The sequence below is a fragment of the Streptopelia decaocto genome (assembly GCF_964273445.1).
Source record: "Streptopelia decaocto genome assembly, chromosome: 16".
Lineage (NCBI taxonomy): Eukaryota > Metazoa > Chordata > Aves > Columbiformes > Columbidae > Streptopelia > Streptopelia decaocto.
In genome coordinates this window covers 11847017-11866758 of record NC_138671.1, presented here as the reverse complement: position 1 = coordinate 11866758, position 19742 = coordinate 11847017, and the positions used below count along the sequence as shown (strand labels likewise).

General features: G+C 50.2%; 1 protein-coding gene across 1 annotated transcript; it reads right to left on the bottom strand.

Moving 5' to 3' along the window:
• Positions 1 to 200: 200 nt before the first annotated feature.
• On the bottom strand, positions 201 to 18076 carry LOC309446737 (cilia- and flagella-associated protein 52-like; the record flags this gene model as incomplete). Its single annotated transcript, XM_082066737.1, has 15 exons — positions 201 to 647; positions 1037 to 1148; positions 1314 to 1416; positions 2040 to 2191; positions 3896 to 4041; positions 4708 to 4856; positions 6414 to 6584; positions 7506 to 7606; positions 9087 to 9179; positions 13452 to 13568; positions 14025 to 14124; positions 15030 to 15158; positions 15682 to 15818; positions 16544 to 16743; positions 18010 to 18076. 15 exons carry the CDS (start codon positions 18074 to 18076, stop codon positions 472 to 474), a joined length of 1953 nt encoding a protein of 650 aa, XP_081922863.1. The 3' UTR covers positions 201 to 471.
• Between the last annotated feature and the right edge of the window lie 1666 nt (positions 18077 to 19742).

Genomic DNA, 19742 nt, shown 5'->3' with positions numbered 1-19742 from the left:
AAACGCCTGAGTTGGAGCTGAGAGCTTTTTCCTTCATCAGGACCAGACAAATTAAAATGAACACAGCAGACTGAATTTAAACAACAAGTTATTCATTAAATAAGAGACAGAAGAGTGCAGAGAAGAGAGAGACCACGTGAAAGCAAGACAGAGCCCACAAATGAGGAGACATACAAGGCAGACGATGCTGAGACTGGCAGGAAAGGCGGCAGTAACAACGCAAAGTGTTACAACAACTGCCAAGATGATTTTCAGAAGAGATGAATCCAAAACGAACAGCAAATTCTTAGCTCCCCTGAAAAAAACGGAGCTAGAAAGGGTATCTAAGGACCTGGTAAATGCATACCAGGGAGTATAAATATACTGTTTACTCTAAGAGAACAAACGATTTACGACAAACGCGGTGGCAAGAAAACAGCATTTCCAGGGCCGGCCGGGGAAGCAGCAGCCCAGCAGCTCCGGCACCGGCTGTCAGCCCGAGCTGGGGTATTTCCAGATGAGGACGGCACCGTCCGCGCTCACGCTCACAATGTACTTGTTCGCGGGGCAGATCTTGAGGCGGGTGATGCTGCCGCTGTGGCCCACTCCCACGTGAGTCACCGCGCCCTCCTTATAGTCCCACAGCTTCACCAGATGGTCGTCACCACCTGCGTCAGGCACAGAGGAAGAACAAACGATTACACCGAGTTCTGCTGCTTTTTGTTCCCCGCTCCCAGGCAGGGGAACGCTTCGGTGTTCCTAGGAGGAGCGGGATATGTTTTCTTGGGCATTATGGCAAAAACTGCTTCTGTTCCACTGGGGTCAGTGTCCAGTGAAGGGCTCAGGACCTTCACCAGCAGATCCCAGTGAGCTACAGCAGCATCTTCCCAGTCTGAACTACAGCCTGACCACAGTATTTTTCTTCGGTGATTCATGTTCTTTTCCCCTTTAGCTGACCCCTTTTTTCAGCTTTTTCGCACTGTACTGAGATCCTTGGTTCACTGTCTTGCTTTTCCTTAATACGACCTCCTTTCTCCAGCTCCAACCACGCACTCACCTGTGACAAAGGACGCCCCGTCCGATGTGATGTCCATCCCGTTGATGGAACTCGACAGAGAGCCTTGCACTTCTCTGATTGCGGAGCCATCCAGCACTTCCCAGTACACAATCTAGGGAGCAGAGCAGAGCGGGCGCTCAGCTGGCCATGAGCCGCACGCGGGTTTCAGCACCGCCCTGGGACACGACCTTCTGTGCAGGGACAGGAGTTCCACCCCGGAACCAGCACCAGACTGTGTGTTGTGCACTCTAAACAGTGTTCCTGCGGCTTTGCTCACCTTTCTGTCTGTTCCACTGGTGATAATCTGGTACTCTCCAGGATGGTAACACACGCATTTGAACAATGTGTTGTCTAGGATCATTTGTTTTCTTACGTAACGCCTGCAAAACACCCCAAAATGAGACAGAGCAACAGTGTCAAAACCCAAACTTTGCCTGCCTGGAATGTCTCTGCCTGTGCTGTACATCAGATCTCTCTCTTTGGATATTCTCAGGCACTGCTCTGAATTCAGGGTTCCATGAAGCCCATTAGGCTCTCAGTTCTGTTTCCATCACAGCTGCCCTGTAGGACTCTTGATCTGCTGTCATACGAAATGAAATGTTTAAACCCAGAATGCTTTCCAGGTGCTGTTCCCTATGCCAAGGTGTCCTCGGCCTTACCCCAGTGCAGAAAGTCTGCAGAGCCGCAAGAGCTCGACTCGAGTCACAAAGTTCTGGAAAACAGAGCTAGTGGGAAACTTGGGAACTCACCCGCTGCACCTTGGCCAAGCAGGATCCCACACAGGAAAACAACCGCAGACAAAGGTTTGTCTGAGCTTTTCTGAAAAGTTTCTCGAATTGGAGGTTCTACATTCCCTGACTTGATTGTTCCTTCTAGGAGTTTTTATCTCTTACTGCTCTTTTTCCCCTCCTCCTCGCTATGTGGTGTCCCAAACCGGGCACAGTGACCCTGCAGATACTACCAGCACTCTAAGTGCCTTTGCAATACTAATCTGTCGCCTTACACAAGATCCCAGATGATGCACGTTCCGTCCAGGCTGGCTGTGACACCCTCTTTGTTGTTCTTATTAATCTTGATGCAGGACACGGCACCTCTGTGCTCCTTCAGAACTTCCCTCAGCTTCTGGGTTTTCTCACCAATATTCCAGATCCTCACCTGAAAATCAGCAACACACATCTGCTCTGGTACCAGCTGGTCCTGCGGAGCTCAGGAGGAGCTTTCCTGAACTCTGCTCAGTCCCAACCGTCTCCATTGGCCTGTGGGTTATTGGTGCAGCTGACCTGTGAAGCTCAACTGAGTTCTCCACAGTGTAATCCACTTGCTTCAGGAACTCGTGACCATCAACCCCAGACCTTGGTTTTGCCAAGTGCCCGCTCTCCCATGCTTCATTTTACACAGCTCTTGATCAGGAAAAACCACCCAGTCCACAATCTATTGCCAGTGGTGCTTTAAAGATCAAAGCACAAAGCTGCTGCAATGGAATAGAAAGGAGCTACCTGCTATTTGTCCTACAGAGAATGCCAGGAAGTAAATACAAAACAGCTCTTTAAAGCTTTGATGTGCAATATGTGCCTGAAAGCACCTCTTCTCCCTGTGCTGGTAACAGCAAAAATCTTTCTGCTTTGAGGACTTGATCCTTCACACCTTGCACGTCCTGTCCCACTAGTGCCAAACACTGCAATGTCTGTTCACCTCGACATTCCACTAAGGCCAAATCCCAGTGAAAATTTAGACATTTAGACACGGGCATCTAAGGCAGAGAAGAGCGGACCTTCCATGCTTTGGAGGCTGATGCAGAGTTCCCGAAGGGATCTGGATGTCCAGCTCCCACTTGCTCAAAGCTCAGAGCATCCAGATCCCTTCAGCAACCCTGAAGTCACAGCTTCCTGAGGATTGATTCTGACAGAACCATTAGCATCGCAGAGCAGCTTTTTTGTGTTCTGAACGAGTACTGCAGGTGCGCCCCTGCAGTTCTCCTTTCTGCTTAACCAACCTTTAGCTGTAATTCTGTCTCAGCTGCCTTTTCAATTCAGAGATCAACCGCCTAGAGCCCGGGCCCTTCTGTGTGTGTTGATACAGGATCCAGATCCTTGTCTTTGCGTCCTCTGGCCCTGATCACCCAGGGTACTTAACTGCTCTTTTATTAGTGAAGGGTTGGAGTCGCTTATCACCCCTGACGTCTCTGTGCAGCGAGAGGAGGCAGCGCTGCCCTTATTGCTCTACAGCAGATTGCGTGGCCAGAAAAGAAGTTAATTGAACTGCACAGGTATGATGCCTACAACATGTTTTCTGATGTTTACTGTTATTTGTACTGGAACATTTCCATAGTGTATTAGGAACTGAGTTCTTATTAGAGCCTTTTATTAACACCATCACCTAAAGTAGATGGTACCATCCCAGAAAATTAGGAAGTTACCCCACAGAACCTCTGGAGATGTAAAGTGAATTTTGTGCCACTAAATGAACTCATACGGGTCAATTTGGACAGGACTAGGACGTCCAAAGCAATGACAGAAAGAAACTCTGTGCTAGAGCATAGTTACACGGAGGCTCGCAAACCATGGCTAATGTAGATAAGCCAAATATAGGGGAGAGACAAATGAACAAAAGGGATTAAGAGCGTATTCTGCATTAGAAGGATTTCCAAAACTACGGTGCCAGAAGAAATCGGGGCATTGTTTTACATGATGGCCTCTGAGAGCAAGAGATTTGCACATCTCAAAGCTGAAATCTTTGAACTCAGTCCTTGGCTCAAGCGGCAGCTCAGAACAGCTCCCGTTCTGACTGACCAGTTCCAGACAATTCGCAGGCCCTGTGATGAGCGCACGAAGCTGCTCCAGGTTTTTAAGCACAAATTACCTGCCCGTCACCTCCTCCGCTAATGATCTGTTTGCAGTCGCTGGTCGCAGCAATTGCCGTCACTCCCAGGTTATGGGCGTTGTTGATCTCGTACATTGGCTGTCCCGTAGCTGGCACGAAGGCGCGGATTTTCCCGTCATTCCAAGCTGATGAACAGAAAGAAACAGACTGCCCAGGCGCACAGACTTTCCTCACACTCTTGTCGCTCTTTCCTTTCCAAACGAACCCGTTTTTATAATTAAGTTCCCGCATAAGGCCCACGCTGTTAGATCACCAGCATACCCGTGAAAACCACTGTACTGCAGATGAGCCGGCAGAGCTACGGTCCCAAACACACTATTGAAATTTAATTGCTTTTGGATTCTGGCTGTGGACAAAGTGGTTTGGTAACCATGGGGAGGCTGCACGGCTGCTCTAGGACTGCAGGAGTCCCTGTGTCAGCAACTTGCACATGGCGATGGACGGTGGCTTTATGCAAATGTGCTCTACATACATCACAGGTGAAGCTGCTGCACACAACAAGGTTGATATTTTAGAATCAGGTAATTTAAATAAGACTGAACCGCATTCTGGGTTGCTGGAATTCACTGATCCAAAGCAAGGTCTCCAGCCCTTGCCTTCTACCCTCACCGCAACTGCAGCACCAGGACAGCGGGGCTGCCAGCAAAGTGCATCGGACCAGCTGCAAGCAAAGAGGCCTTTGGGTGTCGCCATGAACTCAATTTAAATGCTTTCCCAATTTAATCTTCTCTTCGTTTTAACATACTGATGTTTATTAAGTTGAGCAACCACAGCTCTGGACTGACCATTACCTGAAATGATGACCATGCCGTCCCTCGTCACCTCAACCGCGTGGCAGGTGACGTTGGGGACGGTGATTCGCAGCCGCTCCCAGCGTTCCGGCGTGTACCACACTCGAATGTCGTTTGTGGAGCAGGTGACGAACAAGTCCAAATGTCCCCTGGAGAGTTCAGAGAGGAGAGGTAACGAGGAGGGGCACACAGAAACGCTCCTTGCTTTGTCACAGCTCAAATCGTCCTCCAAAGCTCGGCTTTGCCAACCTGCAGCTGGGATCTGCCCCACAGGGATCCCCATGGCTAAGACAAAGGCCTTTTTTGGAGGATCACCTTTCTCACATGAAATCCCCCTGGTTTGGGTTCTCTTCAAAGATTCATTTTAAGGAACAGTTAAAGTGAAACTAAAAGAACTCTTTCTGCTGAAGTTGTGACATTTATTTCCCATATTCAGTCTCTAATTCATATGTTATATAGAATAGACACAACAGTGGGTGTAAAAGTGCTGACTGCCCAGATTTAACATCAGGGACTAACAGCAGCCTCACATTGTAAAGATGTCATTTTTTATCTTGCTTACTGGATGATTCCCATTCAACAGCGCTGAAGGCAATAGAAATGATGGCAAAAGTCTGTTCATAATATACGTGTTATACATGTTGGAATAAAACAAGACCTGCAGCATTTCAAAAGCCATGGGACACAGTGCTTTGAAATAAGCTCTAAGCCACACGTCCTAGGGATACAACAGAAAGTGACATCTAGAAAGGTACCGCGAGCTTTTGTTCAACAGCACCATCAATGCCCAGAAAGATGAACCAGGACCGAGAAAACCGGCACAACAAAAGTGTGGCCTCTTTCAAGCCCAGCTTGCACGGGTGCTTCATCAACCAGGATAACATCAGCAAGTGAAGGATTCTGAAATAAGCCAGAGCAGGGAAATTAAGCCCGTATTTCCCAATCAGCAATAGGCTTTGTTCAAGAGCAGGTAACAGATAAGAAGTTTGAACATCTACGCAAGGACGTAGTCCTGTAGTCCTTACAGTCAGCACTAATGGCTGTGACACAGGTGTGTCAATCAGCAGTATCGGCATCAGATCACCCTAAAGCTCCACCTGATTTTCTCATTAAATGAGAAGATGTGGTTTTGAGGCTGGCGGCAGGCAGGGAGGAGCGCTTCCCGCACCCTGCACTCCCTGCACCTCGGTGACATCTGATCCTTTGTGCTGAGAAGCGAAGCAATAAAAATATGCCAAAAAGAAAAATGTTCATTGGATCAAAATCCCATTTTCCATCTGGAGAGATGATCCATTGGGGGTTTAAAAAAACAAAATAAAGTGTCACGATGCTACTACCCAGGAAGGGAACATTTGCTGTGTGTTCACAAGACAAATGCAGAGCGACCCTGGGACAAAAGGGGGAGGCTGCCATCCCTGCCGGTGCCCAAACATCAATTCAGGTCTTTGTACTTGTCATCCTTTCTGTAGATCAGTGATTTTTCCAGTTCTCCAACTGAACTGCTGCCTTCTGCTTTGAAGCAGCTGCTCACCATCACCCCTGTGTTTTTTGGGTAGGCGACAGCATCGCCTGTATCAATCATCCCGACAGATGGTACCAGGCTCTGGGTTCCTGTGGCAAAAGCTGCGCACACAGGCACCCTGACCTCAGCGGCAGCTCCTCAAGCTTCTGCACCAGCCGAATACAGCCCAGCCCGTTATACTCACTCAGGAAAAACAATGTCGTTGACGGCTTCGGTGTGACAGACGGCAACCAGCTCCTCTTTAAATGTAGCGTAGGCACTGCGATACATCTGGCATTTATTTGTCCCTATAAAGAACTGGTCGTCCCGACCTCTACACGTCAGGGAAGTGACAGCACCTTCAACTCGCATTCTCCTGTGCAAAGAAAGCAGAGGTTTGGCCCGACATTGACCTCGAGGAACTTTCATTTTCCAGCTTCTAGAGAATTTGACTTTCACTGTTTCCCCAAAAAGCTCCTCACTAGGCTGTGATATCAAGATGCAAGAGCACGGTCAGGACTAACATTCCATTCCCAGTCACGTTTACTACCTCCCATGATCTTGCCCGTCCCACCTGCTGCTCTGCCAGGGCTGGCACAGGCAGCACTTTGGAGACTTGATTTTCTGGACCAGGGCCTCAGGTAACAACAGCTTTGTTGATATTCTTGCTCAAGTGCACTTCAATATCCCACTTTCAAGGATATTTCAAGACGGTTTAGACCTTCTGGGAATAGTTTCAGTTGTACAAAGCTAAGCTTGCACAACTGTACACTTGAAGGGGATATTCAAGCAATGCCAAATGAGTAGGTGTGAGCCCAATTTTCAAATCACGTATGGGGAAATGACACCTGCAGCTTTCTATTTGGTATGCAGAAAAAAGCCTTGCAAATACTCCAGCGCTTCCAGACACGTGCCTATAAAATTAGCAGAGGCCTCCTTTACAATCCCATGTCCCCCAACAAACTCTTTTGGAGATGGCAACTACTACTCTTTCTCACCCGGCATAAATAAGCATCATTCTATTGACTTCAACAAATCTGTCTGGCTTTGCATCAATTTAGGATCTGACTCCTACTGCTCCAAAGGAAACAACGGTCATTCACAAGGAGGATCAGAGGGCACTTCCGTGCAAACACACACAGTAATTTTCAGTTTGCTCCAACCTCATGACGCTGGAACTGTACTGTGTATTGTGTCTGCAGGACTGAAAAACTGAGATTCACTTGGTTCTTCTACCGTGACCCTTTTGGAGGAATTGTCACCTCTCCCCTCCTGATTCTTCCATCTACAAACTCACTTCTTTACTTGGAAGTCTGAGCCTGTACAGAGAGCTACAGTCCCTTCTCCGGTGCCGACTATTAAACCTCCTGTCTTCGGCAAAAGCAAAGCTGTGACTCCCTAGGAGAAAACAGGATTAAAACACAATCGGATGGGAGCAGAGGCTCCTTGCTGCTGCAGCCACGCTGAACAGCACAACGGAGTCTCTACCGGGCTCCCGACGGCGGTGCTTATCTCACTCCAATATGGCTTTGTCAGTATTTTGTCACAGACCTGGGCTAAAGAGTGGCTCTCTAGAGGGAGAAGGGAGAAAAGAGTTATTAATTGCAGGACAACAAAATCAACAAAAAACACCCAAACAAATGAAAACAGTCCTCAGCCTTCCACAAAATACAAGTGTAAGAAGAGTCAGATCTGCTTCCCTTCTGCCACCTGTGCAGAAGTATTACTGCTCCCTATACAACAGATTAACTCTTGAAAATCACCAAGAGACTCCAAGATAGGCTGCCAGAGGAGTGAAATGACTTCTGGGGGCTTAAATCCTGATACTCTAACTTGGGAAAATATCCCTACGAGCTTGGGGAAACTTCTGCACGAGTGAAATGGAAAGGACAAAACAATGAAATAAAGGAGCTTTATGCCACCAAATTGGAACTGAAAACGAAGTTCCCGTCCCAGAGGCGCCTGCAGAACCTGTGGCCGGCGGCTGTTCCGCCCAGACAGACCCGCAGGGACGGGCAGGAGCTGTTGGACCGACACCGTCAGTCACAGTCCAGACTCCAGCAGCATTTGCTGCTCCCAGGTTCATAAGCGCTATTGCCAACCCTTGGGATCCCACCAGCAGGTTCACAATGTTCAGATTGTTTCTCCTTTAAGCCTGAGCCATTATGTGAAAACAACAATTTCTGTTTGGTGGTGCCTCTTCTGGGAAAAACAACGCCCAGCTCCAGCATTTAGTGTTGTGAAAGCACCAAGAAGTCAATTCTCAAAGAGCAACCCAGAGGCGACTCAGAGTAATTCTGTATTTATTCCCCAGGAAGAAACCCCTGTCGTGGGCTTGACTTGTGACTGGGGAACACACACAGATGTCGCTGCTTTAGGATTCAAAGTCTGACATCTAAGCAGCACCCCCAGCCTTCCTGTGCTTCTCAAGCATTAATCTGGCCTAAGCCCAGGAAATGTTCAGCATTTAACACTTTGAGAGGGTTTAGAAAAACGAAAGCCACAAAGTGTTGGTTTTCTGCACGGAAAGGACTGAAGGTCTAAGGAAGGAGAGAGAAGAAGTGAAGAACGAAGAGAAAACAAAATGGACATCTGAGCTGTTTAGACCCAGAAAGGACGTTGCAAAAGCCACAGGCAAGGTCTGATGAATCTGGGAAAATTACTTTGCTTCGATTATCCACACAAATAGAAGCAATTGGTTGTTTTTAAAGGCTTGCTTATATGTTTTAAAGGAAAAAACCCCAAATCACCGTCAGCGTAACTGTGCATTCCAGCGCTGGCAATGCAGGCAGCCTCGCACCTACCTACGCATCGGCTTAAAGACGATTTAACTTGAGGATCCAATAACCATGGGCTGCAGAAAGAACCTGACACATACTCTCCCGCTCTGTGATTCATCAGCACTGATTTCCCCGTTTGGCGGCTCCAGCAGCAGCTCATCCGCAGTCTCCTGATCGGTGACAAACACGACCTGCGGAGAGGATCTTCTGCCACATTCTCACAGCGGCAGCGGCGCCGGGTTTCGTGCAAATATTCTCAGCAAACGCACAAGAACAAAGGGATTCTTTTTCATTAGAAAGACGATCCACAAGCAGAGCGGTTTCTGAGCAATGCTTCTGGAAACTTCCTCCGAGGCGCTGGCAGCGTTTGGCGAGTCCCCTGATATCACGGGCCCATCACCTGGCTGCTGAGCTCCTGGTGTGCGGTTTTGCCTGTAAAATCTTCCACCTCAGATGCCTTTGGGTTCAGCGTTATGGCAGGTGGCAGCATTACAAATCCAACCTATGACTACGGAGTTTATCTGATTACAGCTCCTTGCTAATAAATTAAAGCTTTGGCGGCGCTGCCAACACTGCTCTGATTGTTCCAAGCTGTTCTCTTCAGTTCTTCAATTGGAGAGAGAAGCAGGTGTTATTAAGACAGAAAAAAACCCCAAACACCCAAAACCTTAGAACGGCCAGGATTCATTGCCGGGCTCTCAAAATCATCGGAGTTCCACTTCAGCCTTAATTTGACAATTGTGCTTCTTTCTTGTCCAGCCTGTTCTTTGAATTACCAGCAGCAAACAGCTTTATAAGCTTTAAAAGCTGCACTTGTTATTCATAGAGTCAAGTAGTCCATGTTAATGATGAGATGAATGCTCTATTTCATACCCTGCCAGTCCTCTTGTAGGTGAAATGCACAGTCTAACGTAGGAGGTTAAAAATATCACCATTCATTATTGACTGCTTACCCAAAGAAACCAGCGCTTTCAAGTACGACTATAAATAAAAACACCATCAGAACTGCAGCCTGCCCGGTCCCTTCCTGCAGGGATTCCTGCTCTTTGTCCCACTCGGATCTCTTGCAAAGTTCTTGAGCGCTCTGTGAACTCTTCCAGCGCATCTCCTGTCAATATTTATTTCTTTTTACAATGCAAATAACTCCAACTATTGCTGAAAATGCGTTTGCAATTGTACATCCCTCTTCACATTCCAGCGGGTGCCTTACAGCTCCTCAGGCCCGCGGCAGGGATCAAAACTAATGCTGCTGTTTATTCCAGTATTTATACACCTTAGAGAAAGGCACTTAAACTTCATTCAGGGTAGATGGAAAACAAGTTGCTTCATCATAACAAACTATTTTGCCACTCCTCTTCAAAACAGAAACCAAGAAATCTTCAGATCGTGTCTATACAATAAACACATTCTTATGTATCTAAAGGCAAAGTTCCTTTAAGGGTGCCCCACCTTGTTTTCAATAGAATCTCCTCCTCACCCCGCAGTATCTAAACCCTTTACAGATGTGCTCGGCGTGGGGTGGCTGTGGATTCCAGGTTTGCAGTTTCATGCTTTGCCACCGGATCGTAATTCCCCGGTGCAACTGCTGACCATGGTTTGCAGAGGTTTGTTCACGAACACAGACAGAATTGCAACGCGTGGCTCCAGAGGGGAGAAGTTTTGGTATAAGTGCTAATGCAAGGGACATTTTCAAGAAACATACACAAGATGTCTTAGTTAGCAACGGGATGGACTAAATTGTGTGGAAACAAGGATGCAAATAGTTTTGTTTTGATAAATGCTGTGGTTTTGACTTGAAAAACCATCTGCAAAATACCTCTTTTGGCACTGGAGGTGAGGCTACAACTGGAAATTTCTGCCATAAAACACGAGATCCTACACGTGTTCAGCGAGCACTTGTTGACAAGTGACAAGGCACGATTTGTGTGCAGAGATGTGCAGTGGGTGGGCGGAAAGGGAATCACAGCACGGAGCTGGGAAAGAGAGCTGGAAAGTATGAGAGGGGATCAGTGGCCGAGGCACTGACAGTAACTGCAGAGAAAAACGTCCCAGCACCTTCCCAGTGACGGCAACAACACGGGTTTGCCCTGGTGAATTCCCCACCTCGGGCACAAGGGAAGCGCATTGGGAAGAGCGAGGGAAGAGAGCAAGAGGAGAAGGGGTGACGGGGCTGAGCGCGTCTGACCAAAAAGCCTGTGAGCAGAAATGCCTGTTTGAAGTGGGAGGGGAAAGGAGGAGACTGGGAGGACTCCTCGCTATTTCCATCCAATGTGAATGTCTCCTTTTCTCTCCCGGCTCCCCCAACGACCAGTGCCACATCCTAAGAAGCTGCCACCACATTACACTAATAAACCCAAGCTGAAGCCAGATTAGCGCCTACCAGCTCAGGGCTCGTCCACAAGGCTGGCAGGCGGCTGTGCTGAGACCCACTTCTGGATCTGCCCTTCTCCTCAACACCTTGTCAGCCTCTTGCACAGTCAAGGGGCCTGTTTTCCCTCAGCTTTTCACTCTTAGAAGCCATGTCAGCTGAAGCTCATGATGCTCCAAAGGTCTCTGCCACAAACTGCGGTTCCTATGGATTTGCCTTTCAACAAAACCCCTCACAGTACGGACTGTGGTCTGGCTTTGAGCCTTGGCTTTTTCTTTTGGACCCCCAAACGGCACAGCATCCTGCTCGTGACCCTGCCTGACGGCTTCTTTAGCAGTGCTCTCAGAAGTGTATTTTTGGTGAAGTTTTGTTTCAAGTGCATTTGGCACCTTTCCCTGAGCCCTGAGGACAAGGGAGTTCAGGCCCTTGGGTGGCTTCAACCAGGGGCTCTGGGCGAGGTACACGTGCTGCGAGATGGAGAAGGACTCAAAGCACCCAGGCATTGAAAGGGGAGGTGACAGTCACCAAGACCTTGGCCTAAGAGACAGCACAGAGCAGCCACGGGTCCTGCGTGGACGCAAACCCTGCAGGGGGGCAGCCGGACAAGGGGCTCAACTGCGGCCAGTGCGGGTGTCCCCACACGGGGACACACCTGCAGCGAACTTACCATTGCCAGCAGGAAAACAAAACACATCCATTCTTGTCCTTTAAGACGTACACAGAAAAAAACTACTTGCATTCCTACAATATAAGTGGGAAAAACAAGTAAAAACTTCTCCACCCTTCTGGAATAGATAAACATTGAACTGTATTTCAAAGGATTCAGGGGGTCCAAGTTATCCCAGAGACATGGGCCTGCATTTGTAACGCAATCAATATTTCATCTGGAAGGGGCACGTACATGGTTTGGATGCACCTGTACAAGCAAAGTTCAGGAGGTTGAGAGAAACAAGCCCAGAGGAGCTTTTTCTTTGGGCTGACTGCTGAACTGCTCTTACAGCCCCTGTGGGGCTTGTGCTGCTCTCAGAGCAGATCTGCTGCCCCGCAGGACAGCGGCCCCACGGCATCCCCACCAGCACAGCCGGGCCCCCCGCGGCAGCGCTGCCCCTGCTGCTCGCTGCTGGCCGTGTTGCTAACACAGTCGCAAAACACATCCCAGCTTAGGCAAGGTTAACCGAGAAGCTACAAGAAGCCTTTTATAGCACCAAATAATGAGAAATCAACAGCAAGTGTTCTAGCTGGTGCCGACTGTTTTATCATTACAGCTCCCTGCATGCAGAATTCTTGTACAACCACAGGTCAAAAGCTCCTTATTCAGGAGATAACTCCTGTTTGAGGATGCTCAGACCCACGAGTCCCAATTAGAGACAAAAAAATGCTAAGTTAATAAAACCCTTGGGGTTATGAAGTCAAGGACTCAGAAGTTAAAAAGCAATAGAATCAATGTACCCTGTGCAACACCTTGTTTTGTCCAAATTGTGCATATGCGTTACAATAAACTCTTGAATTATATTATTTCTACTGCCTTTTTCAGTAAGATCTCTGCCTCATCAGTGGCAGAATCAGAACTGCAAAAAGACGAAGGGAAGCGGGGGAACGGGATGGGGAACAAACACAAAAAGAAAAGTTCAGTCCAGACAATTTAACACATTTGTGAGATCTGACTATAGGACCTTACAGCAGGAAGTGCGGGAAAGCCTCTCAAATAAGCACTTCCACCAGTCTCCCCAGGAACGTCCTCTGTCTCACTCCAGCTCGTATCTTCTTAAAAGAAGCAAAAAAGTCAGGAACTACTCCATTTTTATTACTGCTTTTCACTTTCTATGACGTTTACCAGATTAATTGTACAAGAGTTTGTGGGATGACACACGAGATTCAAGTAAAACCCAAATTCTGAGCCAAATGAAGCTCAACAAAGCCAGGACAATGGTCTCAGACTTCAGCATCAACACCGAGACACAAGGAACTGACAGTGCATGAAAAGGGTTAGTCTGAGAATCCGCTTTGTGATGGTTCTCCTGCAGGTTCCTCTACTTTGAGTCACTAACAAAGAGCAGGAGAAGGACAGAATTGGAGTCACAGAGCTGCTACTCACCATGCTAAACTTCTTCTTCTGGGGCCCACAGGCAGTCAGCGCCTTCCTGCTTGTGTTCACTTTCAGGACATCTCCACTCGTTGTGCCAAGATAAAAATCACCATCATCATCTGTCATCTATAAGAAAGCATAAAAAAAAAAGAGATCACGGTCTGGATACTGAGACCCGTGTCCCACGCCTGACACTGGGCTGCATCAACAGCTTTAGTTCAGTGGATTGCCAAGATTTCACCTGGGGGAATCCAGCCAATGTTTCTGTTCCATCACACGCACAGATCCAGAACACTGCTGAACGCCAGACATTTTCTAACCAAATCTAGATCATATTTTGAAGCATAAAAATCCGGGTGCCGGAGCCCATGACCGTAATACGTGCTGCTTCTCTTCAGGAGCATCCAGAACACTCTTTCCCAGAGGCCGTGGGAGATCATCTGCCATGGCCAATGCTGAGGAACTTCACTGTCGTCACGCGCTTGGGACCGGAATTTCCAGCACTATTAGAGAAACTCGTGGTTTTTCTCTAGTCTGTACAGAGTTTCTTAGTTTAGCAAAGTCATCTTGGCTGAAACGTACCTGAACACACACGGCGATTCTTTTCAGCTGCCCCGCGTAGCATTCAGATGGATGGATTTTTTTAGTTGCTGTATCGAGTTCCCACACTCGAATGGTGAAACTATAAGAACGAATAGAGTGGGATCAACTCCATAGATGCAGAAACCTCCAAGTTTTTTCAGTACTACAAGAAGTAAAAAGCCTTCACAAGGCTCCATTATTCTGATCTTTTAATAAGGAGAAAAAGAACAATATCAGAGAAGTCTCTTATGGAAACTTTTTCCGGGTAAATCAAAAATCTTAAGGGTTCAGCAAAAACATATGCGAGGACACTTTCAACTCTTTTCTAGTGCAATTTAATTGACGATGTCAGAGACGATGTAATATCTTTAAACAGAGTCACCCTCACATTTAACAAAGTACTAAAATTGCAAAGACGAGCACTCATAAGTGCAAGTGCAGCCAAGAGCATCCAAAGCCGTCCCTGATGTGCAGGGAGGTGCAGGCCCTCAACACGTTTAAACGTCAGCCTGGATATATGGGCGCTGCCGCAAATCCTTGCAAAACGTGACATTTTGTACAACTTTTGTTACAAGCCAGTGACCAACTGTACATCACATCTGGTGAGGACAGGAGATCATCCAACGATCAGCAAGATATTGTTTCAACATTAATTAGCCATTGTTCAGGGGCACTCATTGACTGCTTTTCTTGTGTAAACACTGGCAACTAAATATTTTAAACACTGCACGGGGAATGCTGAGTACAAAATCCTGCTATCAGGAGCCGAAGTGACGCATGTGGGTCCCTGTGTGCTGCTCTGAAAACATATTGTTACATGGAGAACAAGCAGAAATGCCTTAAAGGTACAAGCTGACGGATATTCATGAGTCCATTCAGAGTAAAAAGAAACAACACAAGCACACAGTTGCTTAAGTTTCCTTGTAGTTAAATAAAGACTCTTTGTAAAAGGAAATAGGGCCAGGGGTTCTCTCGCTCTGTTCGTTCCTCTCAATAAACCCTTACTTTCCAGCAGTGACAAACATCTCGTCTCTGCAGCTGGAGCACAGGACGACGTTGGCATTGCCGGCGCTGCGCGGCGAGGCCGGGCTCCCGCACACAGCCTCTCTCTTACTGACGTCCCACACCGTCACCCTGCAGGAGAAGAAAGCCTTGAAACAGCTTTGCTTTTTGACATTGCTTGGAAGTCAATTACTAAAAAACAAAGGCAAGACAAAGCCTATTGTCCTGCAGTCTGTTCCTACCAGGACACACAACAGAAGTAACTTTGTAGAGATTCTACCCAAGAAAAAACTTATCACCAAAGTGTGGAATTGCAGTTTACATCCCCTGCTCCTGAAGCAAGGCTACGTGGATTTATCAGATTCCGTCTGCGGAGCACGACTCAAATCATATAGAATCACAGAACAGTTTGGGTTGAAGGGCCCTCCCCAGCTCCCCCAGTGCCCCCCTGCCATGAGCAGGGACATCTTCACCAGCTCAGGTTGCTCAGAGCCCCGTCCAGCCTGGCCTGGGATGTCTCCAGGGATGGTTCAGCCACCACCTCTCTGGCCAACCCGGGACAGGCTCTCACCACCCTCACTGGAAAAACGTCTCAGGCCGTTCATAGAATCCGATTCTTGTCAAAAATCTTGTGCCAAGAAGCGGAAATCCTTACCTGCCATCATCCTGGCCTCCCAGGGACACAAGATAAATGCCTCTGGGCGAGAACGAGAGTCCCTCGACTTTGCCCTCGTGCAGCGAGAGCCGAGCAAGTAACTCCTGCTTTGGGAAATCCCAGAGGATGATGTCTGCCTGCGGGGCAAAGCAGAAGGGGGGGATGGCAGAGCATGAGATGTAACACGCAGGATCAGGGAGAACAACGTTCTCTGGCAGGAAAGTTGTTAGAAGGAGCCCAGCCCAAGCTTCTCCGCAGCCCTGGGCACCACTGACACAAAGAGGCTTCAGACTGGGTGCTGTAAGAAGCATTATTCCAGTTGAGCACTTGAGTAGCTCTGCTTCATTTCTGCACCTAAATTTACCCTGAGACACTGAGTATTTGACTTAGATTGTAAAATACTGAAAGCACTAAAACCTGTTTCCTTCCAAGTGTCTTGGGGACTTTCAAATAGGCAAAAAATAAAACGTAAAGAACTTCAGAGGTCTAAAAATGCAGGTAAGGTACCTGTCAAGGGCTTTTAAAGTCCTAAGCAGCTCTGGAACTCAGGTCTCACTTGAAATAGAACAGCATTTATTAATTAATGAGACTTCGGCTGCCACACGCCCACAACACTTTGGATAAAAAGGACTGGAACTAAAAATCCCTCAATCCTAGGGAGACTGCTTAATGTTTTACAAAAACATAAAGGCACATCCAGCAATGGAGTAACTACAATTTCCCATTCCCTTCAACATCTTCCCATTGCAGATATTTGTTTTCCAACAAAAGAAAAAATAAACGAAAGGTGTTCCCACCACTGGCAAGCCAACTCCAATTTCTTTGGTCAATACTAAGCGGTTAAAATCAGAGCATTATCCACCTTGAATCCAATGCAGGTGACTTGCCCTGAAGCGACGTACATCCCATCCCTGGACACGGCAACGCAGGACACGTTATCGGTGTGGCCATGCAAGAAACTCTGTTTCTTAGTGTCCAGGTGCTGAATCACCACCGTACAGCCCAGGGGGTACAGGATGTGCTCCTTGTCGGGGTGGCAGATGAGGCCACAGGGAACATGTCCTGCAAGAGAAACGGGTGAAAGATCCGCTGGCTGCCAACAGTTCAGGGGCTGCAGAAATCACTGGCTCCCCACAGTTTACCTCACAAGGCGAGGTGGGGGGGGGGGGAAGGAAAAGAGCCTTCCAGTTCTCCCCAGAGCTGTTCAGCAGAACAGCCCCGTGTGAACGGCAGGGTCACCCTGACAAGGTTTGCACCGCGCTGTGGCTCCTGCAGCTCTGCGGATCCACACGGCGCAGAGGCCCCGGCGCTGCAGCCCAGAGGCTCTGAGGACACCGCACCAGCCCTGGTTGCCATGAGCTCCCAGGGGCTCTGAGGACACCGCACCAGCCCTGGTTGCCATGAGCTCCCAGAGGCTCTGAGGACACCGCACCAGCCCGGGTTGCCATGAGCTCCCAGGGGCTCTGAGGACACCGCACCAGCCCGGGTTGCCATGAGCTCCCAGGGGCTCTGGGGACACCGCACCAGCCCTGGTTGCCATGAGCTCCCAGAGGCTCTGGGGACACCGCACCAGCCCTGGTTGCCATGAGCTCCCAGGGGCTCTGAGGACACCGCACCAGCCCTGGTTGCCATGAGCTCCCAGGGGCTCTGGGGACACCGCACCAGCCCTGGTTGCCATGAGCTCCCAGGGGCTCTGAGGACACCGCACCAGCCCTGGCTGCCATGAGCTCCCAGGGGCTCTGAGGACACCGCACCAGCCCTGGTTGCCATGAGCTCCCAGGGGCTCTGGGGACACCGCACCAGCCCTGGCTGCCATGAGCTCCCAGGGGCGCTGAGGACACCGCACCAGCCCTGGTTGCCATGAGCTCCCAGGGGCTCTGGGGACACCGCACCAGCCCTGGCTGCCATGAGCTCCCAGGGGCTCTGGGGACACCGCACCAGCCCTGGTTGCCATGAGCTCCCAGGGGCTCTGGGGACACCGCACCAGCCCTGGCTGCCATGGCCTCCCACAGAGCGGCCAGGCCGCGCACTGCCCTGGGCGCCCCATCCCCGGTGTTCACAACAGCGTCTGTGCAACCTGAGCTGCTTTCATGTGCAAATTAAACCCTTCTCGTTCTGGGAAGCTGCGTAATTGGAAAACAAACAAAAAACCCTGCAATTCAGTCAAACTTTTCCTGTTCTTCACTCGGCACCGGCCTCTGGCAGCGCTGCCCCTGCGGCGCCGGGCACGGGGAGGGGGCGAGGGCGGCGGGAGCGCCCAGGACCCCCCTGCTCACCCCACGGTGCCCCACGCCGGCCCCGCGGTGCCCCCCGCCCGGCCCGCGGTACCGTTGAAGCCGATGGCCGCCTGCAGCTCCAGCTCCCCCACCGCCCCGTCCCCCGCGGCCGCCGCCATCGCCACCGGGCCCGCACGCGCCTCCAGCGCAACGGCGCCTGCGCACCGGCCCTGCGCGCCCCGGCCGCCAGGGGGCGCTGTTGGGCGGCGGGCGCCCCCCGGCGCCAGGCGGCCGGTCCCTGCGCGTGTCCGCGCGGCCGAGGCGGGAACGCGCGCGGCGGCCGGGCGCGCGGGTCCCGCTGCGGCCCGGGGCGGGCGGGACACGGGTGGGCGAGCTCTGCGCGTCCCCTCACGCGTCCCCTCCGCTCCCCCTGCGCGGTGTCAGGATTGTGTTTCATTCTCCAAGAGTTCTGAACTGGATGCGAAGGGGGGGTGGTGGCTGGGCTGGCACCTGTGGGGCTGCGCTCAGAGCTGATGGAGACCGGGAGGCCGCCCATCCCCTGGTGAACTCGGTGTGCTCAGCTCGCTCTCTGAAACGCCTGCACACCAATGCACAGCGCGGCGGGCAGCAGGAGGAGGCAGAAACCTGTGTTCGGGCAGGGATCATGACCTGGTGGCAGTTACAGAGACACGGTGGGACAGCTCACACGGCGGGACTGTGCTCACGGGTGGCTGTGTCCTCCTCAGGAAAGACAGGCCAGCCAGGCTGCTGGTGGAGCTGCTCTCCATGTGAGAGAGAACTACAATGGATTGAGAACTGTCCAGGCACGGATGAGGAGCGAGCTGAGCGTCTGTGGGCGAAAGTTAAGGGCCGGCTGGCAAGGGGGACACTGGTGTGGGTGTCTGTTAGAGGCCACCAGCTCAGGGCGAGGAGGTTGACGAGGCCTCTGCAGACAGCTGAGAGCAGCCTCACAGTCACAGGCCCTGGTTGTGGTGGGGATTTGAACTTCCCTGATGTTTGCTGGAAGGACGACTCGGCCGGCAGCCACAGGCCAGGAGGTTCCTCCGGTGCCTTGACGATAACTTGTGATGCAAAGGGTGGAGGAGCCGACTAGAAGAGGCGCACTGCTGGACCTCATCCTCACTAACAAGGAGGGTCTGGTTGAAGCGGTAAAGGTTGAGGGCTGCACTGGCTGCAGCGACCATGAGATGGTGGAGTTCAGCATCTCATGTGGCAGGTACAGAATAACAAGCAGAATTGCAACCCTGGATTTCAGCAGGGCAAACTTTGGCCTTTTCAAACAATTGCAGGGGGAAATCCCATGGGCAAGGCTGCTTGAAGGTAAAGGGGCCCAAGATAGTTGGTCAGTGTTCAGGGGCCGTTTCTACCGGGCACAAGATCAGAGCATCCCCACACGTAGGAAGTCAAGGAAGGGAGCCAGGAGACCTGCGTGGTTAAACAGGAACTGCTGGGTATGCTCAAGTGGAAGAGGAGAGTTTATAGGTCATGGAAGGAGGGGCTGGCCGCTTGAGGAGAATATAAGGCTGTTGTCAGAGGGTGTAGGGAGGCAACTAGGAAAGCAAAGACCTCCTTAGAAATAAACCTGGCAAGAAGGGTCAAGGACAACAGAAAGAGCTTTTTCAAATACACGGCAGATAAAAGTAACACCAGAGGCAATGTAGGCCCACTGATGAAAGAGGAGGGTGCCCTGGTGACAGAAGATACAGAGAAGGCAGAGTTACTGAACGCTTCTTTGTCTCTGTCTGCTCTGCCGGGGCTGTCCTGAGATGCCCCGCACCGCTGAGGCCCCAGAGGAAGGCAGGACAATGGAGGAGTTTGCCTGGG